At 35.5% G+C, this 25,902-nt stretch overlaps 1 protein-coding gene across 1 annotated transcript in view; it reads right to left on the bottom strand.

The window, feature by feature from the left end:
• sdk2b (sidekick cell adhesion molecule 2b) overlaps positions 1-25,902 on the bottom strand; it is a 332,871-nt gene that overhangs the window by 37,483 nt on the left and 269,486 nt on the right. Inside the window, exons 5-22 of the mRNA XM_016480739.1 lie at positions 25,123-25,256; positions 23,237-23,348; positions 21,020-21,210; positions 20,028-20,111; positions 19,122-19,316; positions 17,598-17,714; positions 15,135-15,302; positions 14,892-14,994; positions 10,368-10,544; positions 9,526-9,662; positions 8,391-8,538; positions 7,035-7,175; positions 6,203-6,384; positions 3,842-3,957; positions 2,311-2,506; positions 2,047-2,145; positions 1,234-1,425; positions 32-153 (exon numbers count right to left, since the gene is read on the bottom strand). Of these exons, the coding sequence (XP_016336225.1) occupies positions 32-153; positions 1,234-1,425; positions 2,047-2,145; positions 2,311-2,506; positions 3,842-3,957; positions 6,203-6,384; positions 7,035-7,175; positions 8,391-8,538; positions 9,526-9,662; positions 10,368-10,544; positions 14,892-14,994; positions 15,135-15,302; positions 17,598-17,714; positions 19,122-19,316; positions 20,028-20,111; positions 21,020-21,210; positions 23,237-23,348; positions 25,123-25,256 (2,614 nt within the window). The remainder of the gene's footprint in view (positions 1-31; positions 154-1,233; positions 1,426-2,046; positions 2,146-2,310; positions 2,507-3,841; positions 3,958-6,202; positions 6,385-7,034; positions 7,176-8,390; positions 8,539-9,525; positions 9,663-10,367; positions 10,545-14,891; positions 14,995-15,134; positions 15,303-17,597; positions 17,715-19,121; positions 19,317-20,027; positions 20,112-21,019; positions 21,211-23,236; positions 23,349-25,122; positions 25,257-25,902) is intronic.

The following is a 25,902-nucleotide window of genomic DNA, read 5'->3' as shown; positions in this document are numbered from 1 at the left end:
ACTTCACCCTCGTGAATAACGAGTGACTCACCTGGGCCTCCACCTGCCAACGAGAAATTGAGGTCTTGCCGTCGTATCCTGGCTTGAACTGCAAGTTTACCGATCGAGGACCAATGTTTGAGATGGCCAAGTTTGTGGGAGGCCCAGGAAGCTCTGTATTGGGAGAGAAAAGTGAGTTTTAGTTTACAAAACATTACATTACATTTTTTTTTTTTTTTATTTAGTCCTGAATATAATCTGGCAATAAATGCTGAGTAGAACAGATTGTTTCAGGATCCAAACATTAAAGAAATGTTGAATTGTGAAAATGTTTGGCTGTGTTATGGCTCCCCCTTTTGGTAAAATGAGGCTTTGTATACAGATAAATAAATAAACAATGAATGACCAGTCTTACCTGTGAAATTAATCTCATTACTTCAGGAATTTAAATGTTGGTTTTTACAACCAGAGGCTGCACAATGTTGTGGCATCTTGGAAATCTCATTGATTTTTACTGTGAGTGACGACAAATTGACTGTTTCAAGATGGTGGTGGAATGTGGCATCTGCCTATACATATCTATGGTTGTTGTTACACTGCAACCATAGCAAGCAGCTCTAAATATACTTTAAAAACAGTTTTCCCACAGTTCAATGTCTGTGTGAAAGGCAGAAATGAACGAGAACTTTGGTACAAATCATTCCACACTCACAGCTGCTACCCAGCTTATTATCAGAAGATGAAATATGCCTCCAATAAAACACTGTGGGGATGTCATGAAAGCAGCAGGCTCTGCATAACTTTGGGTAATAAGGGTAACATGATGCGAGAATATGACCGTTCATCTTTATACGTCTACATCTACTTTTGAATGTGTGCGACTTGTACATGGTTTGAGTCTGGAAGCCACAGAGCATCTAATGAAACAATAAAGAAGAAACGATCTCTGTCGTGGGAGTCGTAATCGTGAACTCCACGCAGCCAGGGCCTCCTCCTGTCAGTTATTCTGCGGCTCTGGGCTGCATGTGTTGGTGCTGCATCGATGCAATAACGAGGGCTCAGATGTTTAACTTTATAAGCCTCTGTAGTCCTTTAATGGGAGCTCTAAAACCAGTGGTGGTCTAAAGCTAGTTCAGAGGGAACTCATGGAAAGAGTATGTTGTTTTCTCTTCCCCTGTTAGACCATGTTTAGCCTTTCCGGTCTGGTTTTACTAGTTTGATGTTTTGACTGGTTTGTGCATGTGTGTGCTTTACCTGGCGGTACTCCTGAAGAGATGGTTGAAGATGACAGCTGACCCTGACCCTTGGAGGTCATTCCAGCCACCTCAATGGTGTAAGTGGTGAGAGCGGTCAGTCCAGTGACTCTGTATTCCAGAGTAACATTTGGCAGGTAGTGTGTAACCCGTGTGTTAGTACGGTTATACTCCTCCCATGATATACGATACCCTAGGAAACAAATATGAAATATTTTATATTATTATATTATGTTATAATATAAATTGTATGAAATTAATAATAAAAAAATAAAACAATATTCTTTATTAATTTCAGAGAATTAAACCAGGGTTAAAGTCTAGAAATTGAGAAGTTAACTTTGGAAATATTTTGGGAATAATTATTTGTAATTATTTTAAATGAATACAAACACATACTGTATATTGCAAAATTTGTATATTCATTTCAGAGAATTAAACTAGTGTTGTGGTCTAGAAATTGAGGAGTTAACTTTTGTTATTTTTGTTGTTGTATAATTAAATAATAAATATAAAATAAAATAATTAAATACAATTTAAATAAAATATTTGAAAGTTATTACATGCATTCATACATTTATGATATAAATAAAAACTAGCAAATACATTGTACATTGATAATACAAATAATACAAATACATTATACATTAAATATTATATATAAGATTAATATATGATGTTTAAATCCTCAAATAGTAAAAAAAAAAAAAAAACGTTTTCTAAAAACAATATAAGAAAAATTCTATGATTTTTTTACAAGGCATCAATGGAACGAATATCATTTCCGTAACAGAAATATTTGTTGATAACTCACCAGTCAGAATGCCGTTCTTCTCATTGGGCTCTCTCCAGCTGACTTTGAGAGAAGTGTCTAGAATCTCAGTGAAGCTCAGGTGACCCACAGCACCAGGGGCTGAAAATACAGGCCAGAGATCAGACTGTGAGATGTGAGTGTGGTTTCCATTAAAACCAGGGTCAGAGGTCATCCTGCTTCCACTGGTTCTTGAAATGGAAAGCCCTGAACATCAACAATAACCATGTAAAGTGTGAATGTGTGTGTGTTGGAACAGGAACTCACAGTCTTCATGAGTGCGCAGACGTCGTGGAGGACTGCGAGGACCGTCTCCTGGTGTGGTGAAGCAGAGCACAGAGGTGAAGTACTCGGAAAACTTCTTTAAGCCGGTGATGTGGCCCACATGCACGCTGTCCTGGAAGTTCGGCCGAACCGTCACTATCGTCATCTCATCTTCCTTTCCTGGCTCCCATGCTAACAGCTAAAAAGAGCGAGAGATTAATAAAGTATCCAGTTTTGGATATTTATTTACTTTGACTTACTTTTTTTATACTTTACTTTCTTTCTTTTACTTTACTTTTTATGTTAATTTTTCAATATTATTAATTATTATCTTGTTTCCTTATTGTTTTGAACATTGTCTAGCTATCATTGCAGAATTGATAAAAATGGACAAGACCAATAATAATGGTTTAAATCAAACATTTTAAGTTGATTATTATTGTCTTGGTCACAACAGTGACATAAAATAATAGTTAAAAAAATAATAAAATAGTATATAGTCCTAATGCTGCATCCTCCAGAATGGAAAAGAGCAAGATAATGTTTTAGTCAAGCTGTTTTTTTTAAAGCATTTTTAAGCTAATTTTGATGTCTGGGTCACAATAGTTAGTAAAAAAATACAAATAAAATAATAATAATATTAATAATAAGAATAATAATAATAATAATAATAAAAATAAATAAATAAAATAAAATAAAATAAAAGCTGCATCCTCGAGATTGGAGAAGACCAAAATGTTTTAGTCAAGCTATTTTTTAAGCTATACTTTTATTAAGCTAATTCTGATGTCTGGAAAAAAGAAAGAAAGAATATATAAAGAAAGAAAGAAAGAAAGAAAGAAAGAAAGACTAAATATGACATCTTCCATAACCTGCATAATCTAGAACTGGTGTGCAAAATTGAACAGCACTGACACACATTTTGTGGGCATGTTTGCACCAATGCCTAATTTGCATAATGGTGTTCAAATAACACTATCAGAGCGCTAGATTTATTCTCCACTGAGAATGGCTGAACGGTCAAAGATTTCCTCCCTTTTCTCAATACTATTGTGGATGATTTGCCATTTCAAAGTTTATAGACACTTGAAACTCTCCTCTGAGGGCACTAAAGAGGGAATGAGAGTTATAAGATTGTTCTCCAACGAGTCCACAGAGAGAAGAAAAAGCCTGCCGACAAATATTCTCTCCAATCCCAGCTGTTGTTGTCTGGGACCGAGCCTAAACCTGGCTAATAAGCTATTAAGACTAATGTGTCCGGCTGACTGTCTCCATTTTGTAATTGTCCTAAACAATTTTGTCCGCAGACAGTCTGGCTATAAAGAAGCAGAGTGACAGGAGGATCAATTCCGGATCTCTCAGCAAAAACAAAAACAAAGGAATGAGCATATAGGAGCTGAAAGAGACCTTTGGCTACCCTCGCATTAAAAATCTCCTCAACAAACTACATAACCTAAAAATAAAAGCTGCGTTTAATGCATTTTCAGCAGCTCAGGTCTGAGTGCAGATTTCTTCTCATTCCTTCAGCGTTTACCTTGTAGCCCTGGTTGATGCCGTTGATGAACTGCGGGTTCGGGGCTGTCCAGGTGAAGCGTATTGTGGTGGAGTTGACGGGCTCGGCTTTCACATTGCCTGGAGCGATGGTGGGAACTAGTTGACAGGTAAAATGGAAAATGGAAGACAGTGACGGAAACAAATGAGACTTATTTTTTTGGTAACCCATTTCGGCTGCTACACCCCAGAAAATTGACGGAGAAGATTCATTAGCTCTGACTTCGCAAATTATAGATGGCACACAGCAGCATCTTCACAACTAAGCAGTGATATTTTAAAGGAATTATTACTCAACTATGCCTCATATTGTTCCAAAACACATACACTGTCATTTTTCCACGGAAAACAATTTTGAAGATTTTTTACGCTGCTCTTTACTCAACGACGGTTCACAGCGACCTCAAACTTTGATTTTCAGTAAATAACAATTACAATTTTAGTCTGCTACACAAAACTATTGTACGACTTCACAAAACTTTGAATTTAGTGCACAAGTTGCATGAAGTACTTTTTGTCCTTTTGAAACCAATATTTCATGGAAAGGAGCTAAGAGAATACTTTACATAAATGATCCATTCGTGATTGAAAAAAAAAACATACAGGTTTAAAATAATGTCATTTACTAATAATTATTAGTAAATATTTTTTGATACCTTATTCCTTAAAAAGCATTTAAAAAATCAGTAAATACACAAATGAATGTTCAAAAAAGGTCTAAGGTTGGGTATCATTTGAATTTTACCGATTCCGATTCTGCTTATCGATTCCGATTCTTATCGATTCCTAATTTCGATTCCAATAAGATAAAAAAATCCATTAAACACATTTTAAGTCAAATATTTAGATGTCAAACATATTTATTCTGTTTTATGTCTATGGTTTTATCAAAAAAATACCACAGAAAAAAAAAACAACTAGACTAATACAAATTTCAAACATTAAATTGTTAGACAAGTAAACAAATTAATTAGCAATAGCATAAATAAATAAAACTGAACAAATGTCAGGTACAGATTCTGAAATAAAAAGTTTAAAAACACTGTATAGTTTTCTTTTCATAAATAAAATATTGATTAATCCTCATTAAATTTACGAAAGATATTCAGTCAATGATTTTCTTTTGTTCTTTGATTAACATTAATGATAGGCAGCACGTTTATTAGACGACTGTCTCTTTAACACCGAACACACACAGATCTAAAAATACTGTTACACATGTGTTTTCTTTCTCATCTGTTTACATTCACTTAAGACAAAAAAAACGGCTGTGTTTATGATGATATACTGACGTATTTCGTGCATACTGGTCGATAAATGTGAAAGAGAAGTCAGTTCTGGCCTGGAACAACCTTTGTGGAAATGCACGGAACAGTTCAAGAACAGACACAGGTCGGGAACATGCATCGGGACCACTGTTCTCTGTGCTCGCGCTTCAGATGTGTGCGCTGCACACAAACAGTGTGCAAGTTCTTTCCCTTCCTGCACTTAAATAGTTTAAAATCACATTAAAATGCGAATGCGGGAATCGTTAAGTGGAATCAAAATGCACGTCTTATCGAATACCCGATTATTGGAAATTTGGAACCGATTGTTTCCAATCGGTTCCATTGTTTGTGAAAGTATCTTATGCTCAGCTAGGCTGCATTTATTTAATCAATAATATAAGATAATAATATAATATCAATAATACACAAAAACAATAATATTGTGAAACTTTAGTATCATTTTAAAATATTGTCTTCTATTTTAATATATATTTAAAAATAGAATTTATTTCTGTGAGCCATTTTTTCTGTTTTTTTCCCCAGCCATTTTTCATTCTAATGTGTTAATATGATCTGGTGCTCAAGAAATATTTATTATTATTATCAATGTTAAAAATAGTTCTGCTGTTTATTATTTTTCTGCAAACTGTGATATATACTTTTTTTTTTTCAAGATTGTTTGATAAATGTAAAAAGTAAAAAAAAAACGTTATTTATTTGAAGTAAAAACCTTAAGTTGTTTTATGAATGACTTTACTGTCATTTTCAAACATTTTAAGAATAAAAGTATCAATCAATCAATCAATCAATCAATCAATCAATCAATCAAAATAGTTCTGCTGTTTATTATTTTTCTGCAAACTGTGATATATACTTTTTTTTTTTCAAGATTGTTTGATAAATGTAAAAAGTAAAAAAAAAACGTTATTTATTTGAAGTAAAAACCTTAAGTTGTTTTATGAATGACTTTACTGTCATTTTCAAACATTTAATCAATCAATCAATCAATCAATCAATCAATCAATCAATCAGTTTTACTGATGCTAAACTTTTGAATGGGATCTCTAAACCCTCACCTCCTTGGAGTGTCCACTCTGTAACTTTATGGGAGTAAACACCCAGTCCAGCTCCGTTATATGCCGCCACCTCAATTTCATAATTAGTCCAGATGATGAGATCCTCCAGAAGCAGGTTGGTGACATCAGGGTTAGAGATATTTTTATACTGGATATCCACAGGCAGACCGGTCAGACGATACCTGAGATTAGCAGATGGTCATATTGTCAAGGACAGATGCAGAGATTTCTGATCTTAACAGACAGAAAGCTTTGACAGGGCAGATAATTTCCTCCAGATAACCCTCTCTGAAGGGCTCTGATAAGCATCTCAAAAAATACACCTTGTCATTTACTCATAATCATAATCAGATCTGTTGGTTTTTGTACTGCAGTACCATCTGTAAGCAACAGAGGGAGACAGAGAACCATTCTAGAAATGTCATAGCATTCTGTGTGTTTTCCCTGAACTGAGCTGAGGACCATATGGGGCGACCAAGGTCAGGTACCATTACTTATGTTTGCAATACCAAAAACGGCCTTCAGCTTTCCTCAGTGATGAACAGGAAAAATATATAAATAAATGAACAAAAAGTCCATTTCACTGTCATCGCTGACAGCAAGGACAAAGCCCTGAAGTGCTCAAATCCTGAAGTAGCCTTGAAATAATACAATACAATCAAATTCACCCACAAACCAGCTGTGGGGAAAGAGAATCTAGACCGGCTGGAAAAGAGTCATATTGGCACAGCCTTGGAAAAACATATTAAAAAAGATTAAGAGTGAAACGTGCAAAAAACAGAGAAGGGTTTAAGATACTGCAAGACCCCAGACATGAGTAAACATGTCTCACCGGATGATGTATCCTCTCAGGATGCCGTTTTGGTGGCTTTCTGGTGGCGGCTGCCACTGAATCATGATGGACTGGTTGGTGCGGCCGCTGGCAATGACGTTCTGAGGCGGAGCGCTGGGTGGCTCCTCTGGAAGAGACACCCTGGAGAAAGAAGATAAACACGAGCAGGGATCAACCAATATGGATTTTTTGATGGCCAATATAAAGCCGATATATAAAATACTATTTAATTTAAAGGTAAATGACATTTAGAACGCAAAGAAATGTATATTTATTTTACAAAATATTACAAAAAAATAAAAAAATAAATAAACAGAACTTCTAAATTCTGTAACCTTATTATAGTATTTTTCACTAATAAACAAATAGTTATAAACTCAAGTATAATAATAATCATTATATACTGGTAAATACATTTTCTCAAAGACCAGGTAATGGTATATTTTTATACCATTTACATTCTTTGTAAATGCCAAATATGGGCCGATATATTGCCTTCACCGATATATCGGTTGACCACTAAACAAAAGATAATATTTAAAGATTAACACAAGATAATAATTCACATTATAAAAATGCTAATATAACATTACAAAATGTTGTCTAATATAAATTAAGACCAGGAGATTCAGATGTAACCAAAGTCTCTTTCAAGGAAAGTCAGGTCACAGCAAAAACGCAATTTCAAATTAGCATTACAGACATTGGTATCGTAAATGTAGTTTTTAGGTTAAAATAACATTCAAAACAGTTTTATTTTCTTTTTCTTTTCAGATTGGTCCAGTCTGTAACTATCACAAACACCAAACAATGAAACTGCTGACTAGCCATTGGCTCTTTTACTTGGAAGGCGGGACTTCTTTCATTCTAGACAGTTTCTCCTATTCATTATAATGCAAATGGTTCATCTCTGATATATACCGTCTAAGGTGTAATATAGTCATAATATGATCTCTCTCTTTTATATAAGCCGGTTTTCACCTGTATATTCTGAGTTTGGATTATCTCGGCTAGAAGAGGTTTGTCTCAAACCTCAGGAGAACTAGAGGGATTTGTGTCCGTTCTGATGGGGGAATTTGCTGAATGTCTAATTTAGGTGTCGAAAAGCTTTCTTTACACGCCGGGGGCTTTGATTACACTGATCCTTGGAAGATACACTGACACACATAAACACATCCCAGAAAAATACAGCCATATACACACAGTGTTCAGACAGATAAATCCTCCTATAGACACTGTCCCACGAGAGCACAGGCAATATTCACATGCTGTGACAGAGTGATAGAGTTATCTTTATGGTCAAACAGGGCACAGCTGTAATACTCGTCAGGCTTTAGGATCCTGCGATTCGCTCACCGGTCAGTCTCCTTGCTGAACTGGCCCTTGCCAACGTCGTTGACGGCACACAGGCGGAACTGGTATGAGCGCGCCGGGATGAGCCCGTTGACGGTTACAGCAGTCGACTCCGGCTCGATGTTGGCCAACAGGACTGTCCATGGAGCATCTGTGTAGAGCAGATAATGAAGAATACATAATGAGCTAGGTGAAGAACTAAACCAACATTAAAAAAGAGGTTTTGCATAGGACAATCTTCTTAAGGTCCTATGAAGCCACTGAAGAGCCTTTCAAGTTCAATCGTTCTATATACCAGTGCTTCAAAAAACCCAGAAAGTCATACATCAATATGGTAAAATGAAAAATCGATAACGTAGCACCAATTACTTTTTAATGTTTGTTTGTTTGCTGAACCCTATAATAAACAATAATATTAAATAGTACAAAAAATACTATGGTCGTTGTTTATTATTATTATTATTATTATTATTATTATTATGAACAAACGTTTGTATTCGTATTACATTATTTTTGTTATTGTTATTGTTATTATTATTATTAGTAGAAGTAGTAGTAGTATTAATAATAATAATGATGTTCATTTTATTTTAATGACATTTAATAATAACAACATTATTATTATTACTATAAACAAACATTTGTATTCATATTAAATTATGATTATGATTATGATGACGATGATGATGATTATTATTATTATTATTAATGATGATGATGATGATGTTATTATAAAAAAGTTAATTGATGTTAATTTTAGTTTAATGATGTTAAATAATAATAATAATAACATTATTATTATTATAGACAATTATACTGTATTGTAATTATATCAATTGTATTGCTTTAATAATAATAATAATAATAATAATAGTAATGTTATAATTATGATAAACAAATCATTTCTATTCATATTACAAACATTAATAATAATAATAATAATAATAATAATAATAATAATAATAATAATAATAATAATAATAATAATAATAATAATAATAATAATAATAATAATAACTTGCTCTATTTTACATTATGACTTTCAAAACATCATCATTGAAATTCGTAACAAGGTAACTACATCAATGTCACACAACTTGCCCAAGATTAATGATCCACATATGAGGTCTTTACTCACTGTTTTCAGACACTTCCAGAATGTAGCGGATGAGAGGGCTGTTCCCGTCAAAAGGTTTGGCCCATGTCAGGTTTATAGCTCTCTTCTCTGTGGTGCTTAACACTGCGCTGGGGTTCTCAGGGGCATGAGGTAACTGCCTGTGGGCAATATGTTATTTAAAATGTAAAAGCGTGAGATAGTCTTGACTTTTCAGGGCCATTTAATGTGCACTCCATGATGTCTGAATAAAACAAGTACATTAATGAATAATTTAGAACCATCCATGTTAAATACTAGTTGTCAAGTTTTAACAACATTATTGAATTTAACAAGAAGCTACAACCTCTCATCATCAACTGTAAATGCAACATATACATTAAGTACAGAATACCACTTTTTCATTATCCTTTCTTTACATAAGACATGAAGAAAAGAAGAGTTTTAAGAGAATGGGAATGTTAGACAGTGGTGAAACATGGAAATGAATGAGTGAGTATAAAATGACTATAAGATTGCTGCATCAATCGATAAGAGACATGAACATTACACAAAAAAGAAAGAGACAGGGTGAATCACAATATGTTTGATAGATAAAAAGAGAAAGATGAAGATGAACAGAAATAAAAGAAAAAAGAGGGCAGACAATAACTGCTGTGCTATTAAATTAAAAAATGGAGGCAACGAGACAGAAAAAGAGGCAGAATGAGAGCAGGTGATAAATAGGGATATTGAAAAACTGAATGAGATACGATTCAGCGAGCAGAGAGAGAACAAATCAAAAAGAAATGATCAGAAGAGATGAAGGACTTCGTGGCTAGGGAACAGAGCACAGAGGATGATGGAAGTGGGTTTTCATCTCTGACCTCACGCGTAAGTGCGCGCTGCGGGAATCATTGCCGCCCACCGATGTCACTCTGCAGGTGTATGTGCCGATGTCACCTGACCAGGTCTGAGAGATGTGCAGCGTCCCGTTGACATCCAGCCGCAGTCGAGGCAGAGACTGAAGGATGATCACCTGACCTTCCTTCTCCCAAACAAACCTGAATGCACACACAAACACCAACAATAACAACAGTCTACAAATATCAGCTCATTTCGAGACCATTATTGTGACCATCATTTTTTAAACCATTTATTAATTTATTCAATTACAGATAAAATCAAATCCAATACAATGCACTTTCTAATGTGACATATTTCGGAGTCAAACAGAATATTAAGTGGAAAAATTGTACAGTGGGACGTAATTGGATCCATTTGGGTTTGAATTGATAGGGAAAATTTAGGTTACGATTTAGGTTACTCTTCACTACTTCAATCCTCTACATCAAAAATCCTGAAAACCTGTAAGCAACATATTAGAAGTAAGTAGAAACGCCCCAGCAACCGTCTAGCAAAGACCTAGCAACCATCTGAAACACCTAGGAACCTCTTAATAATGCCCTAGCAACCACACCATCCATCTAGTAAAATCCTAGTAACTATCTAGAACACTCTAGTATCCACCAAGTTAACAGCCTAGCAACCACCCAGAACATTCTAGCATCCACATAACAATGGCCTAGCAACCAAATACACTAACATCCATGTAATAACAGCATAGGAACCACCTACAATATTCCAGCATCCATCTAGTAACACCCTAGCAACCACCTAGACTGATTTAACATCCATCTAGTAATAAAACCCATGCAACCACCTTGTAACACCCTAGCATCCACCCAGAACATTATAGCGTCCACTTAGTAACACCCTAGCAACCATCCAGAACATTCTTGCACCACCTAGAAACACCCTAGCAACCACCCAGAACATTCTAGCATCCACCTAGTAAAACCCCTGCAACCACCCAAAACACTTAAGGATTCACCTAGTAACACCCTAGCAACCACCCAGAACATTCTCGCATCCACCTAGCAACACTATAGCAACCACTCAGCAATGGCCTATAGCAGCCAAATACACTAACATCCACCTAAAAACCACACAGCAACCACCTAAAATGTTCTAGCATCCACCTAGTAACACCCTAGCAACCACTTAGACTGTTCTAGCATCCATCTAGTAAAGCCCCTGCAATCACCCAAAACACTCAAGGATTCACCTAGAAACACCCTAGCAACCACCCAGAACATTCTAGCATCCACCTAGTAAAACCCCTGCAACCACCCAAAACACTTAAGGATTCACCTAGTAACACCCTAGCAACCACCCAGAACATTCTCGCATCCACCTAGCAACACTATAGCAACCACTCAGCAATGGCCTATAGCAGCCAAATACACTAACATCCACCTAAAAACCACACAGCAACCACCTAAAATGTTCTAGCATCCACCTAGTAACACCCTAGCAACCACTTAGACTGTTCTAGCATCCATCTAGTAAAGCCCCTGCAATCACCCAAAACACTCAAGGATTCACCTAGTAACACCCTAGCATCCGCCCAGAACATTCTAGCATCCACCTAGCAATGGCTTAGCAACCAAATACACTAACATCCATATAATAACAGCATAGCAACCACCTACAACGTTCTAGCATCCACCTAGCAACACTCAGCAACCACCTAGAACATTCTAGCATTCACCTAGCAACCTGATACACTAACGTCCACCTTATAATGGCATAGCAACCACCTAGAATGTTCTAGTATCTACCTAGTAACACCTTAGCAACGACCCAGACTGTTCTAGCATCCATCTAAAACCCCTGAAGCCACCCAAAACAAACTTTTTGGAAAGGACAACATTTGATAGTATGATTTATTTGATCATTTAATTGCCTGCAAAGCAGCAGTTCCTTTGTGCCGCTGGTCTGGCAGACATAGTTACCGTATGACACCTGTGTGTATGAAGCAGAGTATTTAACAGAGTAGTTCCACATATTACATTCATCACAAAGACAATGCACAGAGATCAGGGAACATCCAAGGTCATCAGAAGCTTCTAACAGATGTGTCCAAGCTCTGCGTAATCGATAAGACTCTCACACACACGCTGGAAACAGATACGCATTCACAAACACTCATGATTAATTGCATCATGGCCTGGCTTGTTGGAAATCCTTTTAATGCTGCTATCAATTACTGCTTCTATCCAACACAATTACCCTTCCTTCTCATCCCTCATTCTTTACGAAATAAGCGAAAAGCCTCCACGGGTGTTCGGAAGGAGGTTAAGGAGGAGAGAAAGACAAGGAAGAGGAAGACAGAGAGGGAGCCTGACTGAATCACTGAAAAAAAAAAAAGCACTCTTAAAAGCCGTCACTGAGTGAAGTTCAGGTTCTCATTGAGAGGAACCCTGGAAGTTTGCAGGTTTTTAATGAGAGTCTGAATCTTGCCTTCTAATCACTCCTCGATGTCGGACTGCTGTAATGGAGGACGGTTGAAGCTGTAGACTTCCAATTGAGCGCACTGGGATTGCAGGCAGATTCAAAGGATTCTGGGGAACTATACGGGGGTTGTAAATGTTGAGATAATGTAATGGCTCATGATTTCACGCTGGTGCGGCATCATTAATGCTAGACGATTTTATCCATCAGGATTTGAATCCCGTGAAACATGGGAGACTATGATATTGCTAAGGCATGCATCACTATCACTAGGGCTCATACTCAGGGTTAAGCATTTTAACAACCCTTGCATTCCATTCCAAGTTGGATGTGAGATATTCCTACTAAGACATTCCTAGGTGCTCCATTGCCAACGCTGTTTAAAAACATATAAGCAAACAAAATGGCTATGTTACCGTTAGTTTAGCAGTTGTTCGATTGTCAATAAGAATGTTTTTTTAGCAAACAAATTGTAATGAACCACCCAAAACTCTAGAACTAGAGATGCACCAGTCAACGGGCCATAAATCAGAATCGGCATGTTTGGAGAAAAAACTGTCTGGTTCCGATTTATGGCCGGTCGACTGGTGCATCTCAAGTTCTAGAGTTTTTTTTTTTGTTTGTTTTATTTTGTCCGAGCTTTATTCCAGGAATTGTACACAAACTGCATTGCAATCATTTCCCAAAATGTCATTTGTGTGGAAATATTACGAAATCTGTAAACAGGATGCTAACAGAGGCCAAAGACACTGAAGATGGTCGCAAAGAGGAGAAAATACTGTAGCAGGCAGAGCAAAGTCACTGTTCGCGATGCGCCAAATATTAGAAAAAAATCCTAAATACTGAATTGGGGATGAGGAGATACATGAATGTATAACTGAAGAGATCTGACCGTCTTCAGGCATTTTCTTTTCCTCTTATCTCCGTATAATGCCTGTTAATGCCTTTTCACACTGAACGCAAAAAAATGGCACGATGACACTTTTGAATCAAAACAATAGATCCTTATTGGGCTATTCAGACCAGGTGCGATCATTTGCTGTATATTAATAAGCAGCGGACGATATTAAATCCATATACAAGAAACAGGAAAAATGCATTGTTGGTCAGCTCCACCTAGCGTGCTGGCATGAATTAACATAAGGCGATCAATAGTTTTGTGTAAAAGCATGTTTATAAGTGCAGCGCTGCTTTGTTTACAGCAGCAACCAAGGAAACACTATATTGCTGCTGTTCCAGAAGCGCCACTTACTGTCAGAAAGTGAATTTGCATTTTTATTCAGTCGTCTGTAGTTTTTGTTTTGTGCAGGTGTCTTATGTAGCATAGTTTCACAGATCTAAAGTCAGACCACTCTGTTTTTGCTTTAAATCTTAAAATTATGCAATTATTATGAAAGTATCTAATTCAAAAACAAGTGTTCATGCTACATGTGTGTTACATTTTTGTTTGGATAGTGATTAAAATGCAATGGTTGCCTCTAATTTCAAATCGCTACAGATATTTTGCAGTTTACTTGTTATAGAACAAATAAACAACAAATAAATTTGCTCGAACAAAGAAAAAAATCAGCATCGGAATCGGCCAATTAGCTTGTAAAAAATCTGAATCGGCCATGAAAAATCATGATCAGTGTATCACTATCTAGAATCCACCCAGTAGTGGCCCAGCAATGACCCAGAACCAGAACCAAAATCACCAAAAAATACCCTAGCAACCCACATTTTTAGAACTGTGGATCATTACATTTACTACTATGTAAATACGATAAAATCTCAAGTTGTACCTTAAGAGTATTTAGGGACTAAATAATATTACAGACACCTCGGGACTGCAAAGCAATGCACTAAAATCCCTTAGCAACTGTATAGTAATGCCCTACAAAGCATTCTGAAGATAAAACATTCATAATTTTTAAAAAAAAATGTTAAAATCTAGCTAAATATTATTCTTTTTCTCCACCCACATGGTTGCATTAGCATAAAAGTAGCTTAAAAAAATGCGAAGTGTTTTGTGTTTACAACAATTATTTGCAGTCAAGTGTATGTGGGCGCACCTGACTGAGACACTGGGGTCATGCGTCACACCGCAGGTCATGGTGGCTTTTGTTCCTTTGATGACGCTCTGATCCTGAGGAGGATTAGTGATGCGTGTACGTGCTGTTTGATAAAACAAAGGAAATTCACATCAGTATATGCACAGGTGTATGACACAAACCTGCAAACACACTTAAACATGGACATCCTAAAGTACAAAGATAGTCTGTGATCTATACACTTCAAAACACACACACACTCACCCCAGACCACGAGGTCGGCTGAAGCCTCGTCTATACCTCGGGAGTTGCTGGCCATGCAGGTGTAGGTGCCGGCGTCTGATATGTGGGAGGGGCTTATGAGTAAACTTCCTGACTCTAGGAGAGTGAACCGCGGGAGCTGAACCGAACCGCTTGCCAGCACTCGTTCTCCTGTGGAGAACAAATACCCAGACATACATACATAAGTGTCATTTTTGTTACAATGTAAACATTGTTACAGGCTTAATGTTTGACATGCAACTTGGTTTATATAAACCAGTATAAAATCAGCCAAGTTGCATTACAAATATAAAGCCTATATAAAAGAAAAAGAAAAAGATAATTTTTTTTTTTTGTATAAACCTATAATAAAAACATACGCAATTTTAATTATTAATGCAATTAAATAATATGATTTATTAAATAAAAAAAGATTATATTATATTATATTATTAGTCATCTTAAATTACATCTTTATTAAACTATCCGATTTAAGCTCACAAAATCTGCATTCACAATAGACTGAAAGAACACAAAATGTCTTTTTTAGAGGATTATTTTATTGTTAAAGGGAAATAAAAAAATGTCAATACTGCGAGAAGGATATTGAGTGAAGGTTTCAAGCTTCTATGGAAGTATAATAAAGGTGGTCAATATGGCTCATGTGCTATATTCCAAGTCTTCTGAAATCATGCTGTAGTTTTATGTGAGAAACTGCCTTCAATTTTAAGTTATGATGAACTGAATGTTCCCTTCCAGTGAGCTGCAACTGATTCTTTGAAAAGCTTTGACTCAAATGAATTATTTGTTTACTAATCAGATATAGCTATACACAAAGAGCTAGGACGATGAGGGACCAAGACAATTCCTTTAAACTTCTTTTGTGTTCCACAGGAAACGTCATATGGGTTCGGACCAACAGACGGGTGAGTAAACAATGACAGAATTTTCATTTTTGGGTGAACTAATCCTTTAAAGCCACAAGCATGCTTATTTACTATCCTTCTGCTCCAGCATGAAATGTAAAGCACGGTGCAGGGGACGGGCATTCTCCTCGAATTTGTTGGTCTTCTATACAATTATTTCCTTACAAAATCGTAATTTTGTGGCAAACGATATCTTATATTTCAGATAGTTATGGATAAAGATGTATTTGAAGCTTCTACAATGACTTTTATTAAAACTTGAAAGGGAAAACAGAAGTAGATTGGCTGTTCAAGAAAGCTGATAACATTTTTAAGGGAGTTTTAAACACTCTGCTTTGTGTCATGCTTAACGACACCCTTTTACTGTGGTAAAATCACAGTAAATTACGACCCTCAGTGGATTATTTTGGCCTCTGGCCAAATGTTTGAAATAATTAATATTTTTAATGTTTTTGTTTTGTCATATTCATGTATTTGAACATGTAATGTTCGAAGATACAGTACAGCAGTAATATTCTAAAATAGTATTAATTTAAAATATCTGTTTTCTATTTTAATAGATTTTAAAATGTATTTCTGCAATGGCAAAGCTGAATTTTCACTGGTCATTTCTCCAGTTTTCAGTGTCGCATGATCCTTCAGAAATCATTCTAATATACTGATTTGGTGCTTAAGAAACATTTGCTATTATTATCAACAGTACAAAACTGAAAACAGTTTTTGCTGTTTAATATTTTGTGGAAACCATAATATACTACCTTTTCGAAGTTTGGGGTAAGTCAACAGTACAAAACTGAAAACAGTTTTTGCTGTTTAATATTTTGTGGAAACCATAATATACTACCTTTTCGAAGTTTGGGAAGAAAGAAAGAAAGAAAGAAAGAAAGAAAGAAAGAAAGAAACTACTACTTTCATTCAGCAAGGAAGCATTAAATTGATCAAAAATGACAGTCATACAAGACATAGTTACAAAAGATTTCTGTTTTAAATAAATGCTGTTCATTGAACCTTTAAAACAAGAAATTAACAGTAATAATAAGAACCATTATTAATAAATGAGCACCAATAATAATTGATAATAATTCACCACCAAATCAGCATATTAGAATTTTCATCATAGCAATGAATTACATTTTACAATATATTACATTTTCAAAACAGTTACAATTATAATAGTATTTCACAATATTACTGTTTTTACTGTATTTTTAATCAAATAAATGCCACTTCGGTGAGACTTCTTTTTAAAACATCAAAAAGTCTTGCAGACCCCAAACTGTATTGTACATACATAATTTTTTTTGTATGTATATTTGCATAATTGTAGCTTATGTCAAATCATTTTCATGCCTGATGACATCAGAACAGTATAAGATGTCAATGTGACATTGCAATAGAGTGGCAGAAAATAACCAGCCAGAGCAGGTAAAACAGAGGAACAGAGCGGCGCTGAGGTGAAGTGTAGCCTGGGAGCTGACACTTTGTAGTTGTTCTTCTGAAATGATGTGTGAGTGGAGACAATGAAGGATGTGTTCTTCACCTTTCTGCCAGGTGATGGCAGGACGGGGCGCTCCTGAGGTCTCACAGTGCAGGATAACTGACATGCCGTCAATCACAGTGCTGTCGGAAGGCCCTGCTGTGATGTTCGGTGCTATGCCTGTGAGAGAAGCAGAGCAACTGCATGAGAAACAGAGACGTATAGCGGCACACGCAAGTTCAAACACCTCCTCGCATTCGCAAGCGCTGGGAAATCACACAAAACTCCATTCACACGGATCAAAGCGCGGCTTAGAAACCAAACAAGTAAAGAAAACAACGGAATGAAAGCAGGTATGAGACAAAAAGTTGAACAACAGAACAAAAAACAATTCACTGGGAAATGTAGACAAGCAAGTTAAATTGAGATTTTGGAGGTGGGCGGTTGATAACACTTAAAGGAATATTTCACCTCAAAATTAAAATTGTGTCATTATTGATTCACCCTCATTTCATTCCAAACCTGTATGACTTACTTTTTTTTCTGTGGAGAACAAAACCTTATATGTGACACTGGGCCACAAAACCAGTCATAAGGGTCAATTTGTTAAAGTTGAGATTTCTGAATAAATAAGCTTTCCACTGATGAATGGTTTGTTAGGATTGGACAATATTCTGCTGAGATTCATCTATTCGAAAATCTGGAATCTGAGGGTGCAAAAAAATAAAAATATTGAGAAAATCGCCTTAAAAGCTGTCCAAATTAAGTCCTTAGCAATGCATATTACTAATTAAAAATTAAGTTTTGATATATTTATGGTAGGAAATGTACAAAATATCTTCATGGAACATGATCTTTACTTAATATCCTAATGATTTTTGGCATAAAATAAAAATCGATAATACTATGTATTGTTGGCTATTGCTATAAATATACACATGCTACTTAAGACTAGTTTTGTGATCCAGGGCCACATAGTTCATTGTCCAGTGTTGTTTTGGACCCCATTGACTTCCATTGTTTGGACAAAATCAGTTCCCCAAAATATCACCTTTTGGGTTCCACAGAAGAAAGCAAGTCATACAGGTTTGGAACGACATGACAAGATTTTAATTTTGGATAAACTACCCCTTTAACTTCAATATTGTCCATATCCAAGAGCAGTAAGCAGAGGTAAATAGCGGCTAGCTCTGGTGTTTAGTGTTTTAGAGAGCTCTATGTGTCTCTGAGCGGCAAGATAAGCTCAGTCAGTCCTCTATAAAAGCCCTCTTTATCTCTCCCCATCTCTCTGTCGGTCTCTCTCCTCCCCACAACTCTTCCTCACAACAGGGTATTAATCACAGCTTTAGCACGCCGACAAAAAGCACATCAGCGACACGAGAGAGAACGAAGACTGGAAGAAAGAAAGAAAGAAAGACAGAAAGGCATTGTCGGTATGGCATTCACAGCCTTTCTGCGAGAGAAAGAGACAGACGGAGAGAGAGAGAGGCAGAGGAAATAAACGTGCACATGTATTTGTGCATTAGTGTATGAGAGCATGTGAGGCAGAGAGGAAAGGTGTAGAGAGGGATAGGCAGATGAACTCACTCGTAACGGCGAGGTAGGTGTTGGTCTGCACCTCTCCGGCCTGGCTGCGGGCGAAGCACTGGAACATTCCGGTGTCATCGGGCAGAAGGCCGTTAACCTGGAGACTACCTCCTGCCAGCACTCTGTAGCGCGGGGTCTTCACGGGGCTTATGGGTACTGCGTCCTTGTACCACACAATATCAGGCTGAGGCACACCTGAGATGAATGGGCATATATGTAAAGGTGACCAATTGAATTAAGAGAAAACGGTATAATATGATATATAAAATAATATGAATTCAACAATAAAATATTATAAATAATAAATATAATAATGTAATAATAATATATGAAATATAGATTAAAATGTATATTAAGTTATGATAAATATATAGTATATTACATTTATAAATAAATGTATAGTATATTACATGTATAAATACATTTATAAAGATAAAGATAAAATAAATAAAGATATTATATTTTATTCCCATTTATTCTATTTAATTTATTATGTAAGAATAAATCATTTCTTAAACATTAATAAATAAATTAATAAACAATAAATATTGTTTATAAACAAATGCTGTATACATATCATTACTCTTACTATTATTACTATAAAAATAATGTAAACACACACACACATATACATTAATTAATAAATAAATAAATAAATAAATTATAATGTATTAATTATTAAACTAACTGAATTATATATAAAATATAAAATATATATTATATATATAATATATATTTTTATAATAATAATAATAATAAATGTGTGTGTGTGTGTGTGTGTGTGTGTGTGTGTATTCTGATTAACTGTGGGTGCTTTGTGCAGCATGCTGCTGTCAGTAAGAACAGAAAAAAAGGACTTGATGCTTGAAAAACCTCATTAGGGTGAGATGTCAGAAGGCGTCTCACCTCTGGCCTGGCAGGGAATGTCCACTACCTTTTCCATCTCAGCTGTGATGTGTTTTTCTGGTTCCTTCACAAACTGAGGTGGTTCTGCAGGAAAGAAAGAGCAAGAGAGAGAGGCTTGTGACCTCCACATGTGCACTTGAAAACCACAGACAAACAACACAGGAAGCAAGATTGAACATTTTCAAATAAATAGGACTATTGTTGGATTTTTGAAAACATCCTGTTCAGGCGTTTTGATTTCACTCTGACAACAGAACATTTCCATAGAGATATAGATAGGAAAATGGCCCTAAAGGAGACATAAACTGTAAATAGTGACTAGTCACATATACAATTCCTAGTTGGCTTACTAAATCTTTTTAATGTATTTTTTTCATGCATTTTTGCTAAATAGTACTCAGCAAAAATAATAATCTGTAACATCAGTGCTTTTATTTGAGCTACAGGCACAATGTATGATTGAACTGTCACCCAAGTCAAGCTTTGCTGCAATGTCTTTTTACGGTACTTTCTGTTCATTTGGCTTCTTTTCTTCTGCATATGCTCATTAGCTTCAACATGTTCACTGTTGCTCAGTGAATATCGATTTTTGTGCTGAATTGAAGAGGTTAACTCAGCACACTGATTATAATGAGCAGAATATTAGTCTGAAAATGATTTATTATTATTTTATTTTTTTTACAGTAGAACATTTGTATATCAGCACTTTTTTAGTATTCAATCTCCTGGCATAATGTACAACAGCATGTACTACATTATGGTGAGGCTAGCTAATCAAAACAGAGGGGATTTAAATTATAGTCTTAAAAGTACAGTTCCAAAAGCGGCTTGTAAAAGTTACGTAATGCACTTTGGGGGGAAATACATTTAAAAAACTGCTACAAAAATAAAGAATATGGCACAAAACATGTCATTCATGGATTTCTAATGCACTTGTGGATTTATTTACACTCAAATTTACAAGAAAAAACTGGTGTATAACTGTGTATTACCGAGCACATGTAGGTACGCTCCAGCGCTGACAGAGGGAACGCTGCTGCTGCGGAGGACCGCTTCACACTCGTAGAAGCCAGAATCACTGACCACTGGACTCAACACCGTCAGTCTACGGTTAAAATCACTCAGTCCACTCCTCACCGGAACACCATCCTTCTTCCAACTAATGCTCAGCTTTATTAGTGGCCTGATAGAGAATTAAAATGGTGTAGAAAAAAGATTATGGTTAAAATTTTTATTGTTCTTGTTAACATTTCAATGTTTTATAATTCACTCATGTCATGACCATTTAAAGATGGTGATACACATGAGGATAGCAGAGAAAACACTAGCAATGCATACATATCTATCTGTCTAAAACATAATACATTTTCATATTGTGCAGTATACATTGAATACTGCATTTGAAAAATAGTATGTGAAACCATAAATGGCAAAAAATTAAAATAAATAAAAATAAATAAAATTACCTGGCCAAAATATATTTAAAACATATGCTACATAATACATTTTCATATTGTGCAGTATACATTGAATACTGCATTTGAAAAATAGTATGTGAAACCATAAATGGCAAAAAATAAAAATAAAAAAAAATAAATAAAATTACCTGGCCAAAATATATTTAAAACATATGAAATATATGGTATAAACAGCATTGCTGAAGGAAATACACCTTTCAAATGCTAAAATGTACTCGAAGGGACAATTTTTTTTTTTTATTAAAATAAAATAAAATAGAATAAATTGTATGTACAGTTGTGCTATAGATGATAGAATAGGAATAGAATAAAGTGAGATGCAGGGATGTACTAGGATGGAGGTGGTAACAAATAAATATAAGGATATTGCACATATCTGTATTGCACAATGGGGGGGATATATAAGGTTGATTGCCTGGAGGAAGAAACTGTTCTTGTGCCTGTCTGTCCTGGTATTTGTGGTTACTGGTGTCTGATTTTGTAGCTGAACCAAACCAGACAGTTATTGATGTGCACAGGACAGACTCGATGATGACTGAGTAGAACTGTTTCAGCAGCTCCTGTGGCAGGTTGAATTTCCTCAGCTGGTGAAGGAAGTACAACCTTTGTTGGGCCTTTTTTACAATGTCGATGTGTCGATGTGAGTGTCCCACTTCAGGTCCTGAGAGATTGGTGGTTCCCAAGAATCTGAATGACTCCACTGTTTTTACAGTGCTGTCCATGATGGTAATTAGGGGGGGTGCAGGGGTGTTTCTCCTGAAGACCATGATCATCTCCACTGTTTTGAGCGTGTTGAGCTCCAGGTTGTTAAGACTGCACCAGACAGCCAGCTGCTCAACCTCTTGTCTGTAAGCAGACTCATCACCGTCCTGAATGAGGCTGATAAGTGTGGTGTCATCTGCGAACTTCAGGAGCTTGACAGAGGGGGTCTTCAGAGGTGCATTCGATGGTGTACAGGGAGAAGAGCAGTGGGGAGAGGACGTAACCTTGAGGGGCACCAGTGTTGGTGGAGCGGCTGTTTGACATTAATTTCCCCAGTCTCACTAGCTGCTGCCTATCTGTCAGAAAGCTGGTGATCCACTTTTTCCATCCATCTTTTCCATCTTAAAATACATTTTGGGTAAATGTAAAATGTATTTATTTTTGTAAATACTAAAAAAAAATAAAAATTATTGACTTTTACCACAGACTTTCACTGTAATTTAAAATTATTTTATTTTTATGACTTTTTTAGAAATGTTATTTAAATAACAAAATTATTTTTTTTACAACAAAAACCATCATTTATTTAATTATGCAAATGCTTGGTGTTTCATTTCTTATTCCTTTTATTTCCATGTGCTCTTATTTTTTTTCTCCATCCATAAAAATTTAAATCTTTTAAGTAAATATTTGTGTCTTTGAAGCACTTCGTAAACACTATTTTAAAAGCTGTATACAGTTTTTTGTCTTTTGTAATTAATATCATGCCATTGATTTGGTCAACTCCAGAACATTCATTTACTACTTTTGCATTTCCTGAAGAAATTTCGTAAAAAAATTAAGTTGATAAAATCCAAAAGCATAAGACTAAGCTTCAATGGAGTCTGTACGTCACATGAAATAATTGCAGAAAAGTGGTGAGAAAAAGAAAAAAATTGACAGACTTCAATCCACTGCTCGCCTCATAATCACCATAATTAAAGTCATTTTCCTTTCATTCAAACTGTGAAGGAATCAGAGGTCAGTCACCTAGCGTTGGCCACACACTCCATGGTGACCTCAGAGGTGCCGGAGATGACACTGGTGTTCCTCGGTGGGATGACAATGGTGGGAGCGATGGGGTCTGCAGGACCACCAACATCTACAGCAGAAAAGAAATGTGAGAATGAGAAAACGATGAGAGCTTGAGCAAGTGTGTTATGACACACAGGTAAAGGACATTATCGAGTGAGTGTTTTTAATAGAACTCCGATCTGTCATCTTCAGGTGTGAGTGTGTCCAGATGTAGTAAGTGCCAGCCGATATACTGTACGTGTTACAGCAAGTGTGACAGGTTTGTGTTTGGAAGAGGAACTTATATATCTGCTCTCATGGCAGTTATGTGTGTGTGTGTGTGTGTGTGTGTGGAGGTCCGTCAGAGACAGTCTCTGTAAAGCACTGATATTCAACTACAGCTTCTGGGAAGGACTGGCCTCTACACACACACACACACACCGCCCACGATCTCTAATCTTCTCACTGTCTCTGCACCATTCTTTAGTTCCTCCTGTATTAGACTCAAAAATATCATATCCTGGTTTGCTGGGAGACTCTGATATACTGAAACTCTTATAAAGTACAATCCATAACTGTCAATATTCTCGCTGTGGAAGCTGCGAGATTGAAACAAAGCACTGTCACAGACAGAAAGCAAATGTGACCCTGGACCATAAAACCAGTCTTAAGTTGCTGGGGTATATTTTTAGCAATAGCCAAAAATACAATGTACTGGTCAAAATTATCGATTTTTCTTTTATGCCAAAAATCATTAGGATATTAAGTAAAGATCATGTTCCATGAAGATATTTTGTAAATTCCCTACCGTAAATATATCAAAACTTCATTTTTGATTAGTAATATGCATTGCTAAGAACTTCATTTGGACAACTTTAAAGGTGATTTTCTCAATATTTAGATTTTTTTTGCACCCTCAGATTCCAGATTTTCAAATAGTTGTATCTCAGTCAAATACTTCCCTTTCCTAACAAACCATACATCAATGGAAAGCTTATTTATTCTATATTTCAAAAAAATTGACCCTTATGACTGGTTTTGTGGTCCAGGGTCACAAATATGTATTCGTCTATAGTCTGTTGTTCACAGGTTTATATGTTCATTTAAACAGCATGTTGTCTAAAATAGAAAGGCAAGATTCAAAACTTTGTAATATTTACAGGGGTACTTCCATTCTTTCGCATATGAACATGGGGAAATGAGAACAGAAATATATGCATATGTATTTGTTCTTTCACTGTACTAAGTGTCACAGTATTAAAATTAATAAATAAACAAATATATTTATTGGAATATTAGCATCAAATCGTTCATATGTATTTTTTTTTAATTTAGTAATTTTAGTTTTTACATTTTAGTATTTGTTAAATTATTTTTTTGAAAAAAGTACAACCTTAACCTGAAATATCGATAAAATGTATATATTTTCATCGCAGATATGAGCTAGCAATATATTCATTCAAACTTTCAAACTGTTTTAGTTTTTAGTAGGTTGTAGTGCTTTTTTATATAAATAAATTTGTTCATAAAAAATTAAAAAGTGTGTGTGTGTGTGTGTGTGTGTGTTTATTATTTTACTTCTTTATTTATTTTATAAACAAATTTAGAACCTACTAAAAACTAAAACAGTTATTTTCTAAAACGATTTTCTAATCAAATTTTTTAAATAAACAAATTTTAATAAACCAATATTTTCAAAAACAAAAGAGTGTATTGGCAATAACATGAAAATTATTGGTCAGAATTTTAATATATGCAAATCCCTAGTTTTAATACAGTAGCTGGCATCTATAATATCATATAATTAATTTTAGCCCACATGAGGAAGTCCAAGCACATCTTCTAAATCTCTACAGACTTACTTTCCACTGACAGTGTTATGGGCTGGCCAGTCTTGTTTTCGCCATTCTTGTCATTTACAGCTTGTACGTAGTATCTTCCAGCATCTGGGGCCACGGTGGACAGGATGACCAGCGTATTGTCCAGAGTAATGGCTCTGTGAGAAAACAACAAGCAGAATCATGGTCAAAAATCTCCCACTGTCAGACATCACACTCAAGCACTGATTTATAACGCTGCATCTGTAATATCACCACAAACTACACACCAAATGTTCAGTGCTCCGCTTGAAAAGCTGATATTTACATGTAAAAATTCCTCACGGATGTTTCAGAGCCACTGTGGAGTACTAATTCACTGCCATCTCATTATGCCTATTCATATACACAAAGAATAATGTATTTAGAAACATGACAGAATTCAGAATGTTTCCTTTTTAGTTGTTTTTCCCCCCTCAGTCATTGACACAAAGACTCATTCAGACATAATGAACAAAGAAACTTAATTTCTCCATCTGTCATTTCCACTCCAGATCAACAACTGCATGAAATGTCATTGCTCCATAAATATCACATAAACCACTTCTGGCAACATGCAACAGCAGCTGCTATGATGGAAGATTTTTTTTCCCCCCATAAAACAGAAATACTACTACCATTATCCATTTTATAGCCGTTTTCAATCGTTTAATTAAGCCCTTATTAAATTCAAGTACTTTGAAATATATGCTAAATAAAAGACTTGACATGAACATGGTATATATATATATATATATATATATATATATATATATATATATACTG

Source organism: Sinocyclocheilus anshuiensis, unplaced genomic scaffold (genome assembly GCF_001515605.1).
Source record: "Sinocyclocheilus anshuiensis isolate Anshui unplaced genomic scaffold, SAMN03320099.WGS_v1.1 scaffold1833, whole genome shotgun sequence".
In the NCBI taxonomy this organism is placed as follows: Eukaryota; Metazoa; Chordata; class Actinopteri; order Cypriniformes; family Cyprinidae; genus Sinocyclocheilus; species Sinocyclocheilus anshuiensis.
This window is presented reverse-complemented; position numbering and strand designations above follow the sequence as displayed.